A 25,352-nucleotide genomic window follows, 5' to 3' on the forward strand; every position below is an offset into this window, starting at 1 on the left:
TGAGTTCTCTCTTATTAAAGAACGCTTTTTGAAATGGCTTACTCATTGTACTAAACATACCTGTCAGAGGCTATAGGTAAGGAAAAAAGCTTAAGTAATTCCCTGTTAGTCTGGACATTTAAGGAAAAGCCACAAGTGAGAAGAGGCTCATTAATCTAAAAAACAAAAAACTTTCGTTTTTTAAGAAGGTTTATGAAGAAAATCTGTTGATGACACAGTTTTAAGTACGGAAAAATGAATGAAATCGAAGCTTTTCGTGTATTTTCGTGAATATTTGTGTGTCCTCTAGTTGAAATGTTAAAACAAATTTAAAAATAATAAAACGAGCAAAAGCATTTTTAGTTCGTGTTCTAGTTGTTACCTTCTGCTCACCTATTTGAGGACATACGTATGTTATTGATATTACGGTACTATTGTACTTGTATTCTTATTTCGACTTTTCCCAGATTGCATCTTGATCACACTAACAAGTATTAAATCGAACGCTCAGTTATTCAAATTTTTTTAAGCCTCTTGAGCTTTGATTAACCGAGGTTTAACCTTGAATCACATGTCCATAACATATTTCAAAACTCCTAAAAATATTTCCTTATTACAGCCAGCTTCAGTCTTCATGCCACCATCAGATTTCGTAAAACATTTAAAACAGTTTACACAGCGATATAAAACCTGTGCTCTCGTAAGTCACTGTTGCGTTGCAGCAAAATATATTTACATACACTACACGACAACAGTGACGTACGATGGATTTTATACCATTTGGAGAGTGGCAATGGAAAATGTTCTGAGTGCCAAACTGAATTTGTTACGAGAATGAAAAACCAATGTATCTGTTTACACGTAACTGATTTGCAACCGAAAAATTGAGAAGGTGCTCTGATACCAAAGAATTATGCTGTTCACCGAATCACTGCAAAACAATCAGACACATTGGAAGAAAAATACTTTCTCAGTAACGTATTAAGTGCCATACCAACGAACTCACTGGTTCTAAGTGTCACTAAGAAAGTTTTACAAGCTGATTCTTGCAAAGAAGAAAACAGCAACCAACCACTTAACAGAACTAGTTATTTACACAAATATTGGCGTTGCCGGTTTCGAACCGAAAGGCTCATCTTCAGACGGCTGTTAAGGTTTATATTTCATTTGTTGTTGTTGTGTACGTTAATTGTAGGCCGTTTTTCTGCAACACCTAATGGAAACAACTACATAAATAAATAAACGTCCGTCCGCTGAAGATTGATTAGCCAGTCGGTTCGAAACCGGTAACGGTGCTATTTGTGTTAATAAATAGCGCTATTAACAGTGGCTGGTTGCTTTTTTCTTCTTTGCAAGAATCATTTTGTATTCTGTATACAGTCACGATCTCAGAAATGTCAGTTCTCGATAAAATAGTAAGAAGAAAGTTTTCGTTGCAAGTGTCACTGCTACTGAGGCAGTACGTTGTATTTGTGATAATACAAGTAGACACAGCATTTAATTATTAACTACTAGAACCTCTTCCCACATCTTTTAAATTTTGGAACTCCAGAGGGAAGCACAGCTTGGCACAAAGAACATTCCCCGTCTGTTGTTTGAAAGACTGTATCCATGTTATGACACCTGGATCAAGTCTAGCAATACGCAACAGAGAGCTGAGAATGCAACAGACTATATTAATGCAACTTTACCGATGTGTAGAGGGGAAAAACAGTGCAACACGTTCCTTTTTGTTTGACTCCACTTTTAAGGGCTGAAACAGACCTCGAAATGTAATTTGGCATTTTAGGTTTAGGGGGAATTTCTTCTTAACGATATGTAAAAAACATTTTGCACATAGAAGTTGATACGTAATCAATGTTCTTGAAAACTATAATCAACTTTTGTAATAATTTGAAATTCTGCAAAATGCCCCATCACCATAATTAATTTTGAAAAATGAAAACTTTTGTTACGACATAAATTAATGGTGGCTGTGTAGTTTGCAAAATTTCTAATTATTTCAAAAGTTGATCACACGCTTTTCAAGTACGTTGACTGCATATTAACTGTTATATGAAAAACCTTTTTAGTGCGTCATCGTTTCTAGGATATTCCCTCTAAAGCCGAAAAGTCAGTTTACCTTTCGGCGTGTTCTTTATCTCTTAAAAGTAAAATTGGACACAAACAGAAAAATAGGTCCTGCACTATCTTTCACTCTCTACACACCGACCAAGTTTCACGAATATGGTTTATTGACACTCGGGAATGTTACCTTGTTAGATTTTTTTTCATTTCCATTCTTTATTTGATATTCTACATCTACATGGATACTCTGCAAATCACATTTAAGCGCCTGGCAGAGGCTTCATCGAACCACCATGACAATTCTCTGCTATTCCAATCTCGTATAGCGCGCAGGAAGAATGAACACCTATTTCATGAGAAGATTCCGTCGCAAAGAAAAACGCCTTTCTTTTTATGATGTCCATCCCAAATCTTGTATCATTTCTGTGACACTCTCTCCCATATCTCGCGATAGTACAAAACGTGCTGCCTTTCTCTGAACTTTTTCGATGTACTCAGTCAGTCCTACCTGGTAAGGATCTCAGACCGGGCAACAGTATTCTAAAAGTGGACGGACAAGCGTAGTGTAGGCAGTCTCCTTAGTTGGTCTGCTACATTTTCTAAGTGTCCTGCCAATAAAACGCAGTCTTGGGTTAGCCTTCCCCACAACATTGTGTGTTCCTTCCAATCTAAATTGTTCGTAATTGTAATACCTAGGTATTTAGTTGAGTTTACGACTTTTAGATTAGACTGATTTATCGTGTAACCGAAGTTTAACGAGTTCCTTTTAGCAGTCATATGGATGACCTCACACTTTTCATTATTTAAGGTCAACTGCCACTTTTCGCACCATTCCGATATTTCTTCTAAATCGTTTTTCAGTCTGTTTTGATCTTCTGATGACTTTATTAGTCGATAAACGATAGCGTCCACTGCAAACAACCGAAGACGGCTGCTCAGATTGTCTCCGAAATCGTTTGTATAGATAAGGAACAGCAAAGGGCCTATAACACTACCTTGGGGAACGCCAGAAATCACTTCTGTTTTACTCGATGACATTCCGTCAATTACTGCGAACTGTGACCTCTTTGACAGGAAATCACAGATCCAGTCACATAACTGAGACGACATTCCATAAGCACGCAATTTCACTACGAGCCGCTTGTGTGATACAGTGTGAAAAGCCTTCTGGAGATCCAGAAATACGGAATCGATCTGAAATCCCTCGTCAATATGTAACGTCTCCTGGCAAAACACACATTATATGTGGTAAAAAAAGGAGAAAAGAATAATTGAACTGGATGATTGTAATTGCGTGGACAATGATTGTGTGAACTTTATGTAATAAAGAGAAACCATTATGTGTCATGTTTTATACTTGTATAGAATTATGTACCGTTTTTTTTAAAAAAAAATAATGTCTGCGTCGGCGAGTACTGAAACCGCCACAGACGATGATTATTAAATATCAAGCAAAGATGAGAATAAGTCACAACGAGTATAAATAGTAGTGACCGAAGATAAATTTCTGTGTCGTCTTCTTGAAGTTGCGTGAGTAGGAAGAGCCTGTGACGTTATATTGTACGCTTGTGTAGCATTCTTTTGTCAAGATTGAGAGACGTGCGCCATTAGGTACTGATTTGTAAAGGTGTGTAATAATTTAATGTGTTTAAATGTTTTGAATAGAGTTACTTAGTGAAAACTTGCATTATGATTTGTAATAAGCTTGCCTGGTATTTTATCCCATCCTTTTAAGACATTTTCAGCTATTTAAATATTATTCGCTCTACGAACGAACGAGCCGCTGCCGCGGCGCATTCAAACCGCAAAGAAGCGGGCAGGTAATAGTGAACTAAAATTATTTCTTTCAGCTTCGGAACTGCAGGGCAGCAGCAGATTTTATTATGTGTTTTACAGGTGGACGTGGGCTGCGGATGATATATTATTAACAGTGCAGAAACATAAATGAAATCTTGCTGTGTGTAGTTCTGGTCTGGCAAACATTATAGTAAAAACATCTTTTTCTCTGATAATAGTCTCATGTTCTCGTGTTAGTCGTGGTATTTATTGGTGTTTTACTGTTAACAAAAATCCACTGCAAAATTTTGATGTGAACAAATATTGCGTACTGTAACATCAGTATTGATAACGAAATAATTTTGAGTAACTGTAAAGTAAGGAAGATATGTTGAACTTTATGGCGAGTTACAGCAACGAAAAAATGTTCCTTTAATAGAAAGCCAGATCCAGAATAATAAGAACGTAATATAATTTGTTTTGTTAAAATTTGATGATCGAAAGAAAGTCACAGCACAGCATCCCTAAAAAGTATTTCAGGGCTCTTTTCGTAGCAAAATATTTTATCCTATATATTAGTTGCTACGCGAGCAATAATAAAACAAAGCAGAGAGCCAGCGAAAAATAGCATGAGCACTTCATGTGAATAGAGAGCTAGTTGTGTTTCACAGGAACGATGTTTTCTAAACCCATGTTGACTGTTTTTATGTCGCCATTTATGCCGTTTTAAATATCTTAAGATACCGGATAACGGTTGGAGACAAACCGATTGTAATGAGGAAGCTTTTTTATGCTCTTGACGATGAACTGTGAAGTTTTGAAATACCTTCAGAGAATGTGTTAGCAAAGAAGAGACCATGAGGATAAAATCAGAGAGATTAGAGCCCACACATAAGCATACCGACAATCCTTTTCACGAACAATACGAGATTAGAATAGAAGGGAGAACCGATAGAGGTACTCAAGGTACCCTCCGCCACACACCGTCAGGTGGCTTGCGTAGTATGGCTCTAGATGTAGAAAGATGCACTTACCGTTTTGGAAGTGATGCACGAGTCGTTGAGGTACAGGTGGTGCGTCTCCCAGCGACGCAGGAACTTGGAGCTGAGGATCTTGCTGATGACGGTGCGCGTGTGGTTGAGGTAGCACACCTGCAGGTCGCCCTCGCGCACCAACTTGAACCGCGGACCGGCGGCCGCTGCGCTCGGCGCGGCTCCGGCTAGCGCGGGACTCGACGCCACCTTCATAAGGGGCGGCGGCAGCGTCGTCTGCGCGACCGGAGACAGCGGCGGCGACGGAGACCGGGATTCGGAGGACGAGCACGACGGGGACGCCCCGGCGTCGTCGCCTTCGTCGTCGTCGTCGTCGCCGCCGCAAGCCGAGGACGACGCCCGCGGGGGCGGCGTCGACGGCGGGGCGCTGCGGCCGCTGGCGTCGCTGCGCGGGGAGTCGCCGCCCCCGCAGCTGGGGGGCCGCTCCTCCGCCTCCGTCAGCGCCGCCTGCGACTCGCGCTGGCTGCCGCCCCCGCGCCGGTCGCCGCCCCCGTCCAGCCCGCCGGCGGCGGCGCCGCGGCGGAACGTGTTGGAGAAGCAGAACATGAGCGCGACGACGCAGCGCGACACCCTGCCCAGCACGGATCGGGGGCCCGCCGAGGCGACCGGCTGCGCCGACTTGGCGCACATGCAAACGCGACGCTGCGTGCGCTCGCCGTTTGCGTTAGGCTCGACGCATGGCTGCCGGCACGAGCAGTGCCCGCCGCCCTTCCTCAGGATCCACCAGCGCCGCTCCGCCTCCTTGCTGCTACGCGATAGCGCCGTTCTGCCCGTTACTGTCAACCCTCCCAACACGACGCAACACCTTTCCCCTGCCAAAAGTCACCGTCTAAATCGGCGTCAAATTGCGTAAAGTCCTCTTCGTACAAGGTGTCAAGAACACAGTCACTAAGCCGGTAACACCGCAAGTCCAATCATCGACGACTGTTGAACCCACTGTTTACAAAACGACTGTCACGCCAATCGGTCCTCGTATCCTGCCGCAGCAGACGTTCCCGCGTAGCACATTACCAACGAAAACCGCGCGGTGAGCACGCCAGCCGGCTAGTACGCAGCGCGCGTGGCCACCACGCTCGACATCGCACGCTCGCGAGCCGGGGTGCGTCTATCGCGCGCGCTACCACCGCCGACCGCACTGCTCGGCTTGGCGCCGACTTCTGACAACAAACACAGCCGGGCTCAGCGGCGCGCATGCTCTCTTCGTACTGCGCCTTTCGATTGTTATACGCTCGGCGCCTGTGACAGCGCGGACATCTAGCGGTGGCCGGGCGCACTTCTTGTTGGAACAGCCGCGCCGAGCGGCGCGCACAGGCAGTAGCATTGCAGTTGCGGCAGAACTGGGAGGACTTCGCGTTTCCGACAGAAGCAACTGTCATTCGACCGAGCATTTCAGCTAGCAGCTTAAGTACAATCCCTCACAGAGAACGGCGGAAACGCTACAGGGACGGCTCTCATTTTTCTCTCAGGTGCCTCTCAAAGTCACTGCAGAGCAGCTCAGCAAAATCGAGCTGTCGGAACATGTTTTACTGCCGATTCTTATCAACCGATCAACGCACCTGAAGAAAAGCTGTTGCTGAACATAGTTTCGGTTCATATAATGGTTCCGGCCCGGAAAATTGTATTCAGATCTCTAACAAGGAGAACACGGCACGTGCCATAACCTGATTACCCAGAAACTCAGTGGAAGAGAAGCCAAAATAAGAGAACATGTGCCCCGGCTTATCCGTAAAAACTCGACCGTTTCTCAGGAAACGACTGTCAAAGATCTCAATGTAATTAAAATGTCTTTCAGCGGACGACAAGCTCAATCCAACTGGTGCCTTTCACTTTTGCGTCCCGTGTTGGAAACCTGATAAATGTTTTTGTCATCATCATCATCATCATCATCATTTAAGACTGATTATGCCTTTCAGCGTTCAGTCTGGAGCATAGCCCCCCTTATAAAATTCCTCCATGCTCCCCTATTCAGTGCTAACATTGGTGCCTCTTCTGATGTTAAACCTATTACTTCAAAATCATTCTTAACCGAATCCAGGTACCTTCTCCTTGGTCTGCCCCGACTCCTCCTACCCTCTACTGCTGAACCCATGAGTCTCTTGGGTAACCTTGCTTCTCCCATGCGTGTAACATGACCCCACCATCTAAGCCTGTTCGCCCTGACTGCTACATCTATAGAGTTCATTCCCAGTTTTTCTTTGATTTCCTCATTGTGGACACCCTCCTGCCATTGTTCCCATCTACTAGTACCTGCAATCATCCTAGCTACTTTCATATCCGTAACCTCAACCTTATTGATAAGGTAACCTGAATCCACCCAGCTTTCGCTCCCATACAACAAAGTTGGCCGAAAGATTGAACGGTGCACAGATAACTTAGTCTTGGTACTGACTTCCTTCTTACAGAAGAGAGTAGATCGTAGCTGAGCGCTCACTGCATTAGCCTTGCTACACCTCGCTTCCAGTTCTTTCACTATGTTGCCATCCCGTGAGAATATGCATCCTAAGTACTTGAAACCGTCCACCTGTTCTAACTTTGTTCTTCCTATTTGGCACTCAATCCGTTTATATTTCTTTCCCACTGACATTACTTTCGTTTTGGAGATGCTAATCTTCATACCATAGTCCTTACATTTCTGATCTAGCTTTGAAATATTACTCTGCAAACTTTCAATCGAATCTGCCATCACCACTAAGTCATCCGCATATGCAAGACTGCTTATTTTGTGTTCACATATCTTAATCTCACCCAGCCAGTCTATTGTTTTCAACATATGATCCATAAATAATATGAACAACAGTGGAGACAGGTTGCAGCCTTGTCTTACCCCTGAAACTACTCTGAACCATGAACTCAGTTTACCGTCAACTCTAACTGCTGCCTGACTATCCATGTAAAGACCTTTAATTGCTTGCAAAAGTTTGCCTCCTATTCCATAATCTCGAAGAACAGACAATAACTTCCTCCTAGGAACCCGGTCATATGCCTTTTCTAGATCTATAAAGCATAGATACAATTCCCTGTTCCATTCATAACACTTCTCCATTATTTGCCGCAAGCTAAAGATCTGGTCCTGACAACCTCTAAGAGGCCTAAACCCACACTGATTTTCATCCAATTGCTCCTCAACTAATACTCGCACTTTCCTTTCGACAATACCTGAGAAGATTTTACCCACAACGCTGATTAAAGAGATACCTCTGTAGTTGTTACAATCTTTTCTGTTTCCATGTTTAAAGATTGGTGTGATTACTGCTTTTGTCCAGTCTGATGGAACCTGTCCCGACTCCCAGGCCATTTCAATTATCCTGTGTTTTTGTTTTATTTTATTTTTCCATTCATCTACCACCTCCATAGAACGTTACTACATGAGTGTTTCTTACCTAGTTTACGGGATACAGGGGCATACGTTAATTGTAAAATTACGATAGACGTGTGTACGTTGTTTTCAAGGGGTTACAATCTTTTTAGATCCTCATATTCTTATATTTGATTCTTACGTCAAGTCTCAATTCTTATATTTTGTTCGAATATCCATCGTTCAGGAAGATTTGGTGCATTTCTTTGGATGGTATCGATCGTAGAAACGTTCGAAAATTAGAAATTCCGAACACACAAGCACAGATTTGCCACCACGTTCTCCCGACCTAGCGCCATGCGATTTTTTCCTTTGAGGCTTCATCAAGGATCGTGTGTACGTGCCTCCGCTACCAACAGACCTCCCTGAATTAAGAAACCGGATTGAAGCAGCTGTTGCTACAATCATTGAAGACACACAAAACGTTTGGAAAGAACTCGGCTATTGATTTGATGTATGCCGTGTGGCAAATGGTGCCCACATTGAACATTTATAAGGTTCTTGGTAAAACTGTTTGAGTTGCTCTTTCATTTTGACATATCATTTATAAGTGTAAGTTTAATATAATAAATGTTATAAAGCGTGGAAAGCCAGATATTCATTTATAAACACCTTGTACAATTAGTAGAAGAATAACGACAACGTTACTTCAGTATATGTATATATATAAACGTTCGTGTAGTAATCTTCTATGGGCATGCGTAGATAAATGAAAAACAAAAATAGTGTGAAGCCGCAATTCTTACCACTGTGCCACCGCTTCGGGTGCATGATTTACTTGATAAAAGGCATATAAAGTACCCCGAAAACTCTGAGCGTCCTTTTCTCAGAAACAATCGAATATCTACGCAGGTCCGTTTCGAGAAAATTTTTCCACACAAGCGACTTATCTTTGGGTGCCCCCATCCATCCCATTTTCCCCCGTACACTTTCATCCGTGTCACTTTTTGCTGCTAATTGTGATACGCACTGTAAATCAATCTTTCACTTGGACGCCCCTGCTGCCCCTCAGCTTGGTTCTCCGGGCGGTGGCTTGTGTTGGTGCGTCTTAAATCGGTCCTGTATCTACGGATAAGTCAGGACACGTTTTCGTTTATTTTGAGTCCCCTTCCACTGAGCGATTTTTCAGGGTATTGGGTTATGGCCCTTGTCCTATTCTTCTCGTAGATGTACACAAATTTTTACGTTTCCACATTGCAGAATGGCCAACGGCCTCGCCGCAGTGGTAACACCGGTTCCCGTCGGATCACCGATGTTAAGCGCTGTCGGGCTGGGCTAGCACTTGGATGGGTGACCATCCGGTCTGCCGAGTCCTGTTGGCAAGTGGGGTGCACTCAGCCCTTGTGAAGCAAACTGAGGAGCTACTTGACTGAGAAGTAGCGGCTCCGGTCTCGGAAACTGACATACGGCCGGGAGAGCGGTGTGCTGACCACATGCCCCTCCATATCCGCATCCAGTGACACCTGTGGGCTGAGGATGACACGGCGACCGGTAGGTACCGTTGGGCCTTCATGGCCTGTTCGGGAGGAGAGAGAGAGAGAGAGAGAGAGACATTGCAGAATGTTCAGTATAATGGACGGCAGTTCCATCTACCGCAACAGAGTTGAGTAGTGCGGTGGTTAAGTCGCTTGACACGCATTTGGGAGAAGCGGGGTTTAATCTTTTAACTGACACAAGTACTACAATTAACACTAGTGTTAAACGATGTTTAGTACTTCATTTACTATAAACAACGGATCGAATGGGTATTAATACAATTCTGTTCAGAAAAAATAGAACACCTTAAACGAGTAGAGATAGACCGCTCGTATTCACAGGACATGTCCATTAATATGTTCTGCAGAAATGAATAGCATTTCAGTCACGCCCGTTCAGCATGTGTCCTGTTGTCTAGTAAGCACATAGTGCGCCATGGCCCCTGATAACTTGTTCCAAACGTAATGGCATCGACGAATGTAAGGCGCGAATGGCGTCGCATGGTATAGCCATCCATGCTGCATTCACCTGGTTCCAAAGTTCGTTTGTGTAGTTGGCACTGCGTCACAGTGCTGCACCCGTCGTTTCACCATATCCCACACATTTTCGATTGGGGACAAGTCTGGTGATCTGGCTAGCCAGTGGAAAAGTTTGACATCCTGTGACGCCAAGAAGCCACGTGTTGGTGCTGCAGCATGTGGTCGCTCATTGTGTTGCTGAAAAAATGGCGTACGGGGTGTTCCACAGAAAGGGTGTCGCTATGGATGTCATTGACGTAGGTCACACTGGTCACAGTGCCCTGCACACGCACCAGCTGTGATTTGTGGCTGTACCCAGTAGCACCCCACACCGTAAGGCCACGAGTTGGCGCTATCTGTCTTGTGCGAATGCAGTCACTGTAATGCCGCTCCCCTGTCTGCGGCGAACCAAAATGCGGCCATCATTTTCGGACAAACAGAATCTGGGTTCGTCCGAAAACACTATCTGATACCACTCCTGTCCCCAGTGACGTCGTGCCATACATCACTGCCGTCTAGCATGTGACTGCACATTCGTCAAAGATAAGCGGAGAAGTGGACGACGCGCACGTAAACCATGTCGTAATAAATGGCAACGTGCTGTCACCCCTATTAGTGTACGATGTGTTACACTGTGGCCGGCCGTAGTGGCCGAGCGGTTCTAGGCTCTACAATGTGGAACCGCGCGACCACTACGGTCGCAGGTCCGAATCCTGCCTCGGGCATGGATCTGTGTGATCTCCTTAGGTTAGTTAGGTTTAAGTAGTTCTAAGTTCTAGGGGACTGATGACCTCAGAAGTTAAGTCCCATAGTGCTCAGAGCCATTTGAACCATTTTTTTGTTACACTGTAACGCCAGAGGCTAGGAGGAGGCAGATCTGTCCTGCAATGCCGTTCGGATGGGGTATTGATCATCTCGGGGGGTGGGAGGTCTGGGTGGTGCTCCCTGACCCACCTTGTCGTGTTCTACGGCCTTCTATGAACCATTCTGCACAAACCCACTGCCGAAACGCTTCGTCCCACACGAGCAGCAGTTTCCCAGATGGATGCATCAGTTCCCTCACGCCACCAATGCGCCCTCTTTCAAACTCACTGATTTGACGGTTGGCGCATGCGTCTGGGAGGCAACCTGCACGCCTGCATAGCGACAACGAGAGCTGCAGGCACATTTTACCGACAGGTGGTGTTGCGCCGCCATATCGATGTTGACCTTGAACCCCTGGGCCGACATGGTTCAAATGCTAATCATTTCTGCAAAACATGCTAAGCCAGATGTCCTGTGAACGTTTTATCTCTAGTCATTCATCGCGTACTGTATTTTTTTTTCTGAACATGGGTGTATATTCACTACAGTTTCTATGATAAACATGAATACCATTTTTATGTTTCCAAGTCGTTAGAGCTGGGATATCAACGAACAAGTGAGCTACGGCGTGCATATTTACCGATGGCCTTTGAGGCACCCTCCTTCAAAGCTGGTTTTGTGTTCAGGCAGCAGTTGTCACATGTGGATTTACTCTTCTGATATCTTCCTGTTCAGTGTGTGTAACGTCCCCTTAGAAAAATTTATGAATTACTATGCCAATAAACTCCTTACGTTATTTGATTTTCAAACAGCTGAGCAGAACTGAACCTACTCAGACATTTCCCTCTTTACTTATTCTGATCAACACTAAACTGACAAACAATAATTTTCGCGCAACGCAATCTGACTTTCAATAATCCCTACAAAAGAATGGCTCTGACTAACAATAACCTATACCTTTCATGAATCACTTACTTCGCAAAAATCTTCGTTGCTCGAACTACTGCAATACAGCGTGCGCCAATACTGCCAGCTAAATAAAAGATTCTAACTACTGAAGGCACTAACTACTGATAGGCATAGCTAGCAAATGAAAGATTTTGTTAGAGAACAAACAATGTATTTGCCTTAATAATATTCAAAACTCATATATATATATATATATATATATATATATATATATATATATATATATATATATATATATATATATATAAAGGGTGACCCAGCTATCTTGTCCACCCAAAATATCTCTGGAACAATAACAGCTATTGGAAAACGACTTTTACCGGTATCAATGTAGGCCTGGGGCCCATGAATGTACGTATTTGGAAACATTCTAAAACGAAAGCATATGTGTTTTTTAACACAAACTTATGTTTTTTTAAATGGACCTCCTGTATTTTTTCTTCAGCAATCCTTAGCATAACAAAGCACATACACAATGGCGTTGATTGCATCGCAATATTCCCATTACATCCCGAGATATTGAGACGTGAAGTTGAGGCTTGAAACACCCGACATGCGCTGCTAGCGCACGTCCTGAGGCTCAGGCGTGAACCCCATGCTGCCCGTAATCCCGATGTGATTGACATGTGTAATCACACCTCCATACTTATCAAGAGGTCCGAAACAAATAATACGGTCTGCTACCATCAACTCTCATAAGCACACAATGGTTTCCCTCTTGCACGTTTTACGTATCTACGTACACAATATGAACCAGTACCGATCGGTGTACACCCGTCAAGTTGTCTTATTTATCCTGCACACCCAAAATAAGGTTTATCTAATGCGTTATATGACCCATTGTGCCTGTCGCGCAGGGCCTGGCTCTACGTAGTCAAGTGTCCAACGTAGTTCCCACTACTGCCACAGTTACCACTTCGCCTTGTTTATGATTTGCGACCCATGCAAACTCCTGTACTCCACCACCCTCCGAGCATCCCATTTGTTGTTGCTTTGGCGTGCAGTACACCACTTGCCAGTGTAGTCGTGCATCAGAGTAATCTAGTGACGGCACGGAGGTAGTACACATTGTGAATAAACGTTGTGTTGTGGAACTTATACTGTACAGTATAATGTACACACATGAAGATATGGTAGAAATGCTGCTGATCTATGGAGAATGTACGTTGACGGGAAATACGTAATGAGATTGCTTGTTTGTTGATAGTACTGTTAGCGAACATTATGATTATTAAGTTAATATGTCTGTTTTCTACCCTACTCTACATACCTATACTGTACCCTGTTGTAGGTGGACGAAACGCTGTTCAGGCAGAACGACTGTACAGAAGACGATTCCCTGACAAGCCATCGCCTTCGCGCCGGATGTTTGGTCGTCTCACATCTCGTCTACGTGAAACGGGAAGCTTAAACCCAAGACCTCGACATCGTCCTAGAACACGCACAGATGAACGTGCTGAAGTTGCTGTGCTCGCTACCATAGCTGTGAATCCTCAAATCAGCACCGTCAAATTGAACGTGAAGTTGGTGTGTCGAAATCAAGTGCACAGCGTATTCTTAAACGTCATAAATTTCATCCTTACCATGTTCATTTACACCAGGATCTTCATGGAAATGACTTCCGCAATAGGGTAACATTTTGTCGGTGGGCTCAGCAAAAACTTCTGACTAATGCAAATTTTTTTGCAGATGTTCTCTTTACTGACGAGGCATCATTCTCCAACAAAGGAATTGTCAATATGAGGAATATGCATTAGTGGTCCGCAGACAATCCAAAATGGCTCCGTCAGGTAGAGCATCAACGTCCGTGGAAAGTTAATGTTTGGTGTGGGATTATTGGAGATACCATTATCGGACCTTTCTTTATAAATGGCATCCAAAATGGCAGACAATACTCCAGATTTATACGACACAATCTTCCTGTTCTCTTGGACACCGTACCTCTGAACCGGAGAATGGTCATGTGGTATCAGCATGACGGATGCCCTGCACATAACGCCTTACGAGCACGACGACTGCTGAACCGTAAGTTCCCTGGTAGGTGGATTGGACGAGGTGGCCCAGTTAGGTGGCCTGCCCGATCTCCGGACCTTACACCGCTGGATTATTTTCTCTGGGGAGCAGTGAAGGATGCTGTTTACCAACATGAACCAACAACACCAGAGGACATGAAGCAACGCATTATTGATGCTTGTACAGCCATCAAAGAGGAAACAGTAGCACGAAGTAGGGCATCCTTCATCCGCAGAGTGACCCTATGTATGCAAGCCAATGGGCATCACTTTGACCATGAGATGTGAACGCTATGTTTAGTATGTAGTGCTGGTATCACAGTGGAATTTTCTACAAAGGGCCATTTTACCCAGTGATGTTAAGAAACATTTGTTTGCAACAATTTGTCATTTAACGCATTAGATAAACATAACATTGATAATTATGTGATAATAAAACTAATTGGTTAAACATGTTTACATTCATCTTCTATGTCCTACCTGAACTTCCCAAATCAAAACATTTTTACCTAAACAACGGTAAAACTTTTAGTCCACTTGCTCGTTTCACTAAAACCATCAACACGAATTTTACTTTTACGAGTGAATGATTAACTATCACTTGCGCTAGATCTACAGTAAAGTAAAGTTTTAACGTTGAACTGCATTACCTTTTTAGTAACGGATTAACGATAAGCGAAGTTAACTTTGTGACTAACGTTGCGGTACACAGATGTGTTACAGAACCGCATCACCCCTGGCCTATGGGATAAATACCTGCTGGAATGTACGACGTTAATGCAGGTTGGCAGAAGACCGTATTATTCGTTTCGGACCTCTTGATAAGTATGGAAGTGTGATTACGCATGTCAATCACATCCCGATTACGGGCAGCATGGGGTTCACGCCTGAGCCTCAGGACGTGCGCTAGCAGCGTACGTCGGGTGTTTCAAGCGTCAACTTCGCGTCTCAATACCTCGGGATGTAATGGGAATATTGCGATGCAATCAACGCCATTGTGTGTGTGCTTTGTCATGCTATGGATTGCTGAAGAAAAAATATAGGAGGTCCATTTAAAAAAACAGAAGTTTGTGTTAAAAACACATATGCTTTCGTTTTAGAATGTTTCCAAATATGTACATTCATGGGCCCCAGCCCTACATTGATACCGGTGAAAGTCGTTTTCCAATAGCTGTTATTGTTCCAGAGATATTTTGGGTGGACAAGATATATATATATATATATATATATATATATATATATATATATATATATATATATATAATGAGTTATATATCAGTTCATGACAACACGTCCTGATCGTCCGCTCTCAAAATTCTGCTACCTCTCTCCCTACTTCCACCACTGCTGGCGGCTCACTTCCAACTGCGTAACGCTACGTGCTATTCCAACAATGCCAGCCAGCCACAGACTGCACACAGCACAGTCAGTGATTTTCATACAGAGCGCTACGTGGCGTTACCAACATAAAAGCCTAAACAGCCTACTTACATAAACGCTACGCGCTGTTCACATCCAACTGCCCAACACTGCAATTGCAAATATTCCAACAATGCAAACCAGCCACAGACTGCACACAGAATAGTCAGTGATTTTCATACAGAGCAGTACGTGGAGTTACCAACATAATAACCTAAACAGCCTACTTACGTGTGTTCTAAAATTCCCATTAGAAACCTCTAGGACTTTTAGAGGGGACTGAGTAGATCGTATTTGGAACACTTGTCCGGAAACTTACCGTTTCCGTGCTACAACCCTAGGAAATTCGCTAGGTAGGCATGCAACAGTGTAGTCATCATGGTGGAGGGTGATTACGTGGCTGACGTCCGGCTGACGTCTTTTGACGACCATCCTACCTCTCTGACCTGGTTCGAACCTCTTTTACGTGTCTGTGAGTGTTAGAGCAACATGGCTGAGTACATGTTTGCAGAATACACCGACATGGTCCTCCTGTATGGCGAAGCTGACGGTAATGGAAGAGCTTTTCGTCGCCTCTGTCAAGATCGTTATGCACAACGTCCGACTCCATCGCATATCCTTTCAGTCACAATTACGCAATGACTTGGAGAAAGGGGTACCTTCACCGTCAGCAGGCACAATTGTGGTGCTCCAAGGAGTCGCCACACACCCGAATTGGAGATTTAACTGTATATAACAGTGGTTTGTAAACACTTGATTGTTTTTCCTTTTTGCTTCTTTGGTTATTATTGAGTGGAATCGTAAAACTAGTGGTGTACTGGGTCACGTCTAATAAATTACTTGTGGAAGTGGCCGTCTTACCAACATGTTTTCAAATGATTCTAACGTGGAAACGGTACATTTCCGGACTTTGGTTCCAAATAAGAATAGTATCTACTCAGTCCCCTCTACAAGTCCCAAGAGTTTGTAAGTGTAGTTTTAGAGTAACCCATTAAACGACGATAATTTCAGTTCACAGTAAAATTTCCTACGTTTTAAAATAAGTATATAAATCGTTTGTAAGCATATTTGCGACTAGTTTCCTTCCATCCCCTAGATTTAAGCAAATATATTGTCGTGAATACATTTGCCAGTTACATCCAATTTCACTGATCATCTTCTGTAAAACATTTCTTCTAATGCGGAATGAACATTGCACGTAATAATGTTTCACAAATTATATCGAAAATGTTAGCCTCTGAGATAACAAATTATTTCCGCTGACAATGCGCATGTACTGAAACTAAGCAACATGACAAAAATAGTTTATGCACACACTTGAATGTTAGAGGCATATTATTTACTTATTTTTGGTTGGTAGTCATAGTTAGATGGATCATACTGACATTCGTTAACATTTCTTTTAGATATATGAGAATGACTTCATGGAAGCGGCATAGTTTCATGACAGATGAAGCTCTGGCTGATCATTTAATGACCTACTGGGAATGGTTTACGGAAGAGCACGCAAAAGATTTAGCATTTAGTGGAGACTCTGATGCATTTATGTAGCTATTTCTAGTCTCAGACGCTACTACACTAACTGATGGTACTATGAGTAACACAGTGTCAAATGGGTCACTGGATGAAACGTCCAGTACAGATGCAACGGGCAGGGTAGACGTTTTGTGTGTGCTTCAAGAAGCATTTCACGAAGGTCGTAAACCTGGGTGATACTGAAGTTGCTGCAGCTGTGGATTTATTTGCATGATCTATAGCTGGCTGTGAATCCCAGTCTTTTGGCGATGTTTTCCTCCTAGGGGCATTTGTTTACTACTAATGGAAGTTGACATTGCTAATTTGCTGCAGATTTTTTTCAAACTTTTTCAGTACAGATTTTGTGCTTCTCATACATTGGTACGAATATTTACCTCTCCATAGCTCATGGTGGACTTAGAAATACGTAACAAGTTGAACAGTTTTATTGATTACTACGCCCAAAGGGTACTTGCGGGCGTGTACATTGACGGGAAAAATCACAACACCAAGAAGTTCTGCGACACAAACGAAAGCTGGTATGGGTGTTTCTACATCTGAAATACGATGTCTATTCAAATTTCGCGCCATTCACGTAAGAGTGGCGCTAGTTGCCTTTGACGGTTGTTGGTGTTAGCTGGCCGGCCGCTGGTGGCCGAGCGGTTCTAGGCGCTTCAGTCTGGAACCGCGCGACCGCTACGGTCTCAGGTTCGAATCCTGTCTCGGGCATGGATGCGTGTGATGTCCTTAGGTTAGTTAGGTTTGAGTAGTTCTCAGTTCTAGGGGACTGATGACCTGAGATGTTAAGTACCATAGTTGGTTCAAATGGCTCTGAGCACTATGGGACTCAACTGCTGTGGTTATCAGTCCCCTAGAACTTAGAACTACTTAAACCTAACTAACCTAAGGACATCACACACATCCAAGCCCGAGGCAGGATTCGAACCTGCGACCGTAGCAGTCGCACGGTTCTGGACTGCGCGCCTAGAACCGCGAGACTACCGCGGCCGGCAAGTACCATAGTGCTCAGAGCCATTTGAACCATTTTTTTGTTGTTAGCTACCGTTGAGATTGCACGTGATGAGTTGATGTTAGTCAAGAATGCCTTTAAGACGACAAAGACGCCATCATCATCACTTCACTGAGTTTGAACTAGGTCTTGTATTGACTATGAGCGGCTGGATGTTCCTTCTGCGTTACTGCAGAAAGATTTTGCAGGAATGCAGCCACTGTACATGGTTTCTGACAGCGGTGGTCGCGAGAACGTACAGTCGCAAGATGAAGTGCGACGTGGCTCTGCTGAGAGGGAAGACCATTGTGTCCGGGTATGGCTCTGGCGCATCGTACTGCATCTACAGCAGCAATGTGAGCAGGAAAATGGTTCAAATGGCTCTGAGCACTATGGGACTTAACTGCTGAGGTCATCAGGGCAGGATCGAGTTCGTTTCACGGTCATTTCCGTATCCGAACTTGTGCATAGTCTTCAATCTCTCGTTGTCAACGAAGCGTTAAACCCTACTGATTGTTTTTCTTTCTGCTGGAGGTAGAGTAGTAGAAACCTTGTCGTTGTGCATCAAGAGTCTTAGTATCACTTGCCTGAAGACATCCAAGCACTCCTTTACTATGAAACTACAAGCAGTTACACTTACTGACTGTGTTGTTCCAAAAACACTTACATCGAGTAGAGTCAGTGTTTGTTCAAAAACAACGTGCGGTATTTTCGGGTACTAGTTAGAATAATGTGTCGATTTACTTGTTCCAATAACTTTAAGAAATCACAATATGCTACGTAAGACACTGAAGAGCCAAAGAAATTGGTACAGCTGCCTAATATCGTGTAGGGCCCCCGCAAGCACGCAGAAGTGCCACAACACGACGTGGTATGGACTCGACTAATGTCTGAAGTAGTGCTGGAGGGAAATGACGCGATGAAACCTGCAGAGTTGTCCACAGATCAGTAAGAGTACGAGGGGATGGAGTTCTCGTCTGAATAGCACTTTGCAAGGCATTCCAGATATACGCAATAATGTTCATGTCTGGGGAGTTTGGTGGCCAGAGGAAGAGTTTAAACTCAGAAGAGTGTTCCTAGAGCCACTCCGTAGCAATTCTGTACGTGTGGGGTGTCGCATTGTCCTCCTGGAATTACCCCAAGTCCGTCGGAATGCCCAATGGATATGAATGCATGCAGGTGATCATACAGGATGCTTACATACGTGTCACCTGTCAGAGTCGTATCTTGAAGTATCAGTCCAACTGCACACGCCCCACACCATTAAAGAGCCTCCACCTGCTTGAACAGTCCTCTGCTGAGACGCAAGGTCCATGGATTCATGAGGCTTTCTCCATACCCGTACACGTATATCCGCTCGATACAATTTGAAACGAGAGCTTACGACGAGGCAACATGTTTCCAGCCATCAATTGTCGAGCGTCGGTTTTGACGGGCCCAGGCGAGGCCTAAAGCCTTGTGTCGTGCAGTCATCAAGGGTACACGAGTGGGCCTTCGGCTCCGAAAGCCCATATCATTGAATGGTTTGCACAGTGACACTTGTTGATGGTGCATCACTGAAACCTGCAGCAATCTGGGGAAGGGTTGCACTTCTGTCACGTTGAACGATTCTCTTCAGTCGTCGTTGGTCCTGTTCTTGCAGGATATTTTTCCGGCCGCAGCAATGTCGGAGATCTGATGATTTACCGGATTCCTGATATTCACGGTATACTCGTGAAATGGTCGTACGGGAAAACCCACTTCACTGCTACCTCGGAGATGCTGTGTCCTACCGCTCGTGCGCCGACTATAACACCACGTTCAAACTCACTTAAATCCTGATTACCTGCCATTGTAGCAGCAGTAACCGATCGAACAACTGTGCCAGACACTTGTTGTCATATACAGGCGTTGCCGACCATAGCGCCGTATTCTGCCTGTTTACCTATGTCTGTATTTGAATACGCATTCCTATCCCAGTTTCTTTGGCGCTTCAGTGCACTTTGGAACCAACATATGCTGATCAAGTGTTAGCTCACAGAATTGCGAATAACGGACGCAACATACGCCGAAGCGGAGTCCGTGTAAAATGCGTTGGGCTGGCCAGTGAGAAGTGTCACGCCGAACAGCATTTACACCACTTCTGAAGAAGCCAATGGTTTGGGTGTATGCCGGAACCACTTCTGGCAGACAAGTTTTTCGCTAGTAGTCTCGAGCTCCTTTTTCTTTTTAAAATATGTCAAGTCCGATAGAATGTCTTAATATCTGTCGAGTCAGCCGAGGGAACGAAGCCCCAGTCACAGGGTCGGCCGGTGTGGGCGTGCGGTTCTAGGCCCTTCAGTCTGGAACCGCGTGACCGCTACGGTCGCAGGTTCGAATCCTGCCTCGGGCATGGATGTGCGTGATGCCCTTGGGTTAGTTAGGTTTACGTAGTTCTAAGTTCTAGGGGACTGATGACCTCAGATGTTAAGTCCCATAATGCTCAGAGCCATTTGAACCATTTTGAACCCAGTCGCAGGAGTGGCGGCTGGTGTACGGGCTCGAACTTGTTTCTGGGTGGATATGTCACTGTAAAAGTAAGATAATTGGTAAACCCTAGAATTAACCGCTGAAACGTAAGATTTACCATCGCGGTGTGGCAAAAGTCCAAAATTTCTCATTATATGTGTTACTGTAAAAGTAAGATAACCAACCATGTTACTTTTGCAGTAGCAGATACATTGCCATCTCCACTTATATGTCGTTGCAACAGGCTGAAAGGATTTTTTTATCTATTTCATTTGTAGTTCGGTACCATGCTGTCACCGTTTCCAAACAAATTCTTGGTGGGCATCCTGGAGTGTCGAGCAGTAGCATCAACGGCGTCGCGAGACTAGTAAATTCAGAATTTTTAACAGATGATTACGTTATGACAAAAGTAATACAAAACATCATTTTCTCCGTTCAGAGTAACCGTAGGTAATGTACAAACATCAAAAAAGTTTTACGTCATCCCGGTTCCCAGAACTTCTGAAGACATACTGAAACGTCCCCTTTGAACAATTATACAGGACTGTGCTTAACCTGACACAATATTTTTAGCTCAACGCAATCTGACTTTCAAAAAATCCCTACGAAAGAATGGCCCTGACTAACATTAACCTATACCTTTCACAAATCACTTACCTCACAAAAATCTTCGTTACTGGAACTACTGCAATACAGCGAGCGCCACTACTACCAGCTAAATAAAAGATTCAAACTACAGAAGGCACTAACTACTAATACGCATAGTTAGCAAATGAAAGATTTTAATAGAGAACAAACAATGTATTTACCTTAATAGTCATAATATATATAGCAGTTCATGACAAATTACAAAACTCCGCCATCTCTCTCCCCACATCCACCACTGCTGGCGGCTCACCTCCAACTGCGCAACGCTACGCGCTGATCACATCCAGCTGCCACTGCCCAACACTACAATGGCAGACAACAATGCAAACTAGACACAGACTGCACACAGCACAGCCAGTGATTTTTATACAGATTTGGAGTTACCAATAAAAAAACCTAAACAGCCTACTTGCATAGCCCCCATGCTCCCCACAAAAAATTTTACAAATTGTTTTGGGCAGTGGCCAATAATGATTTCATAAAATTTTTCATAATTACAATAACAAATAATCAAATGCACGCACTTATTGATACAATGTTGGTCAAAAGCTAAAATTTTCTCACAGTCTATAACGACAGTCCTGATCCATCACAGTAAAATTACAGTGTTTTTCTTTTTTTTCAAAGTCTGAACAGTAAAAGAGAATGCACACAGAAGTAGTGGATTTCCATGCAGTCTTGAAGAAGTAGTGTCCTTCCAACGGAAAGACAGTGTTGACTCTTGACATGCAGACAGGTAATGTGCCACAACAGAGCAAACCCACAGCAGAGTCATTCGAAGTTTTGAAGAATATTGGTAGGTAGGTCATCACAGAGCAGACCACTGTAGTCCTGGTAGAGATTACAGTATCGGTGGGCCACCAGAGGTGCAGACCCACTGCAATCCTTGTAGAAATAATGGTATTGGTGGGTCATCAAAGATGCAGACCCACTGTAGTCCTTGTAGAGATGGCCAGCAGCCATCTGATGTGACTGTGCAGGTGCACAATCACCATTGAAGAGTCTTGCGGACAATATAGCAAGTCCATAACCACCACTTGTGCGCTCACAAAGTTTTTGGAATTGTCCTTAGAACCAGCAATGCTGTTATCCAGTCCGTTGCTGAATTATTAACACACGTGCAAACACTAACAGTCCCTACTTCTCACATATTGTCCATATACTATGACCAACAGAAACGTGTGCAGTGAAATGTAACTTAATGTGAAGAACTGGTGTCTATACAATTATAAATTTACAACATGAAAATACAATTACAAAATACATGATTAAAGAACATAATAGTACAGATAACATTTGTAGTACAGGCTTTACAAAAGAATCGAACTAACATATACATCAGTGTTACAGGAATTATGACATAAGTAAATACATAAAAGATCAGAATAACTTTTGAAACATCAACTTCACACATGAGCATTAAAACAAAACAGAATAAATAATGTCTAAACATCTTCACAAAGAAAATAACATATTATTAATGCAAATTATATCTAAGGATAACAGTATTCCTCATCGTAGTGAATGTACCTTGGTACTAGAAAAATTCTGCAACATAAATCGTATTAGCTAAACACATAAAGACAGGAAAAACACAAATACACAAGGGAACACAAACACATAGTGGGATAACACAAGGAAAGGACAGGATTTCTTTTACTGCAGTATTTTGCAAACAAAACTTTCTTTACTTCTCGGAGATCTCCCTTCGTTCTTCATTATTTTAAAAAGTACTATCTAAGCCTGCTTTCTGTATTCTGTTCACATCCTCTTTCAACATAGTTTTTCTCCACTGTACACTACCTTTTTTGGCAAAACCATTTTCTTATAGCTTCTCAATGCATTTCTTCCATTTCATCATAACTCATTCTCTTATATAGTCTACCCCCTCTTAAGCTAACTTAAATCTAGTGAGCTCAGATGCTAAACTAAGGAACGAGGCAATGCAGCAGCACAAAACAATTAACACAAACAGCAATGAAAAAAAATTCAAACTGGCAAAGCAATTGCAATATTACAACTAATATAAGGCACTGTGCAGCAAACAAGAAAAATAAATGCGTAGTAAAACTGGCTTAACAGCGTAATACAAAGTCAAATTCAGTAACATTATGTCAGGCAAACAGCAGCAGAAAATGACATAACTTATACCTAAACATGACATAGCTCAAGCAGAAAAAATAGTACACTAAAGACAACAATGCAGAGAAGGGAAATGTATATTCACATCTTAATGTCTATGTAATTAAAGTGGTGCACCACAAAAAGTTATTCTACCAAAAAAGTTACCAAGTACTTGAAAAGAAAATTATGAATGCAGTTCCTGTGAAGGTAAAGGTCTTTTTGTGCTCCCTCATTTTTTTGAAAAAAATTATTATTAACTCGATCTGTAGAAAGAAAATACACTCCTGGAAATTGAAATAAGAACACCGTGAATTCATTGTCCCAGGAAGGGGAAATTTTATTGACACATTCCTGGGGTCACATACATCACATGATCACACTGACAGAACCACAGGCACATAGACACAGGCAACAGAGCATGCACAATGTCGGCACTAGTACAGTGTATATCCACCTTTCGCAGCAATACAGGCTGCTATTCTCCTATGGAGACGATCGTAGAGATGCTGGATGTAGTCCTGTGGCACGGCTTGCCATGCCATTTCCACCTGGCGCCTCAGTTGGACCAGCGTTCGTGCTGGACGTGCAGACCGCGTGAGACGACGCTTCATCCAGTCCCAAACATGCTCAATGGGGGACAGATCCGGAGATCTTGCTGGCCAGGGTAGTTGACTTACACCTTCTAGAGCACGTTGGGTGGCACGGGATACATGCGGACGTGCATTGTCCTGTTGGAACAGCAAGTTCCCTTGCCGGTCTAGGAATGGTAGAACGATGGGTTCGATGACGGTTTGGATGTACCGTGCACTATTCAGTGTCCCCTCGACGATCACCAGTGGTGTACGGCCAGTGTAGGAGACCGCTCCCCACACCATGATACCGGGTGTTGGCCCTGTGTGCCTCGGTCGTATGCAGTCCTGATTGTGGCGTTCACCTGCACGGCGCCAAACATGCATACGACCATCATTGGCACCAAGGCAGAAGCGACTCTCATCGCTGAAGACGACACGTCTCCATTCGTCCCTCCATTCACGCCTGTCGCGACACCACTGGAGGCGGGCTGCACGATGTTGGGGTGTGAGCGGAAGACGGCCTAACGGTGTGCGGGAACGTAGCCCAGCTTCATGGAGACGGTTGCGAATGGTCTTCGCCGATACCCCAGGAGCAACAGTGTCCCTAATTTGCTGGGAAGTGGCGGTGCGGCACCTTCCGCCGACCACTAGCGACAACATCGATGTACTGTGGAGACCTCACGCCCCACGTGTTGAGCAATTCGGCGGTACGTCCACCCGACCTCCCGCATGCCCACTATATGCCCTCGCTCAAAGTCCGTCAACTGCACATACAGTTCACGTCCACGCTGTCACGGCATGCTACCAGTGTTAAAGACTGCGATGGAGCTCCGTATGCCACGGCAAACTGGCTGACACTGACGGCGGCGGTGCACAAATGCTGCGCAGCTAGCGCCATTCGACGGCCAACACCGCGGTTCCTGGTGTGTCCGCTGTGCCGTGCGTGTGATAATTGCTTGTACAGCCCTCTCGCAGTGTCCGGAGCAAGTATGGTGGGTCTGACACACCGGTGTCAATGTGTTCTTTTTTCCATTTCCAGGAGTGTATTTATATTAGCACATCTATAAAATTTTATAATAACCAATGCAGCAGTGCAGCTAGAAACTAGATATTAAAGAAAATGAGCAAATATGTACAAAGGAAGGCATGAAACATCATTCATTAGCCATATGGCATTTCATAAGGCAGTAAAAACTCTCTCAATTCTCGAGAAAGACGCTTGTCATAATCAGGTGTGCAGATGTAAAAATATTTCTCGTCATTTCATTAGGCATTTCAGTAAATATCATAAATTAAGAGCTCCACAGTGTAATCATATGTTTTCAAGTTCGAGCGCGTCGTATTTGCGATGCTTTCTACAAAGGAATGTCAATAGCGAGGATAATGGCCTCCTTTTTTTTTTTTTTGCACCTAATGGCTTTCTTTTGTCAGACGTCTACCTCTCAGTTGGGCGCCCAAAACGCATTACGTCAAGGTCACTTACCTTTCTTGCTGAAATATTTACGACGGCAGTTTCCGCCACAGTGACAGTCTCATATAAAAATATTTCACAGGTCAAGAATTTGCATTA

The 25,352-nt window shown here is 43.8% G+C and overlaps 1 protein-coding gene and 1 pseudogene across 1 annotated transcript in view; one reads left to right on the forward strand and one right to left on the reverse strand.

Moving 5' to 3' along the window:
* LOC126484923 (C-Maf-inducing protein-like) overlaps positions 1-5,504 on the reverse strand; it is a 970,852-nt gene extending 965,348 nt beyond the window's left edge. Inside the window, exon 1 of the mRNA XM_050108524.1 lies at positions 4,857-5,504. Coding sequence (XP_049964481.1) covers positions 4,857-5,504 — 648 coding nt within the window. The remainder of the gene's footprint in view (positions 1-4,856) is intronic.
* A 3,929-nt stretch (positions 5,505-9,433) lies between these two features.
* On the forward strand, positions 9,434-9,551 carry LOC126485698 (5S ribosomal RNA; annotated as a pseudogene).
* Positions 9,552-25,352: the final 15,801 nt, after the last annotated feature.

Source organism: Schistocerca serialis, chromosome 6 (assembly GCF_023864345.2).
Source record: "Schistocerca serialis cubense isolate TAMUIC-IGC-003099 chromosome 6, iqSchSeri2.2, whole genome shotgun sequence".
Lineage (NCBI taxonomy): Eukaryota > Metazoa > Arthropoda > Insecta > Orthoptera > Acrididae > Schistocerca > Schistocerca serialis.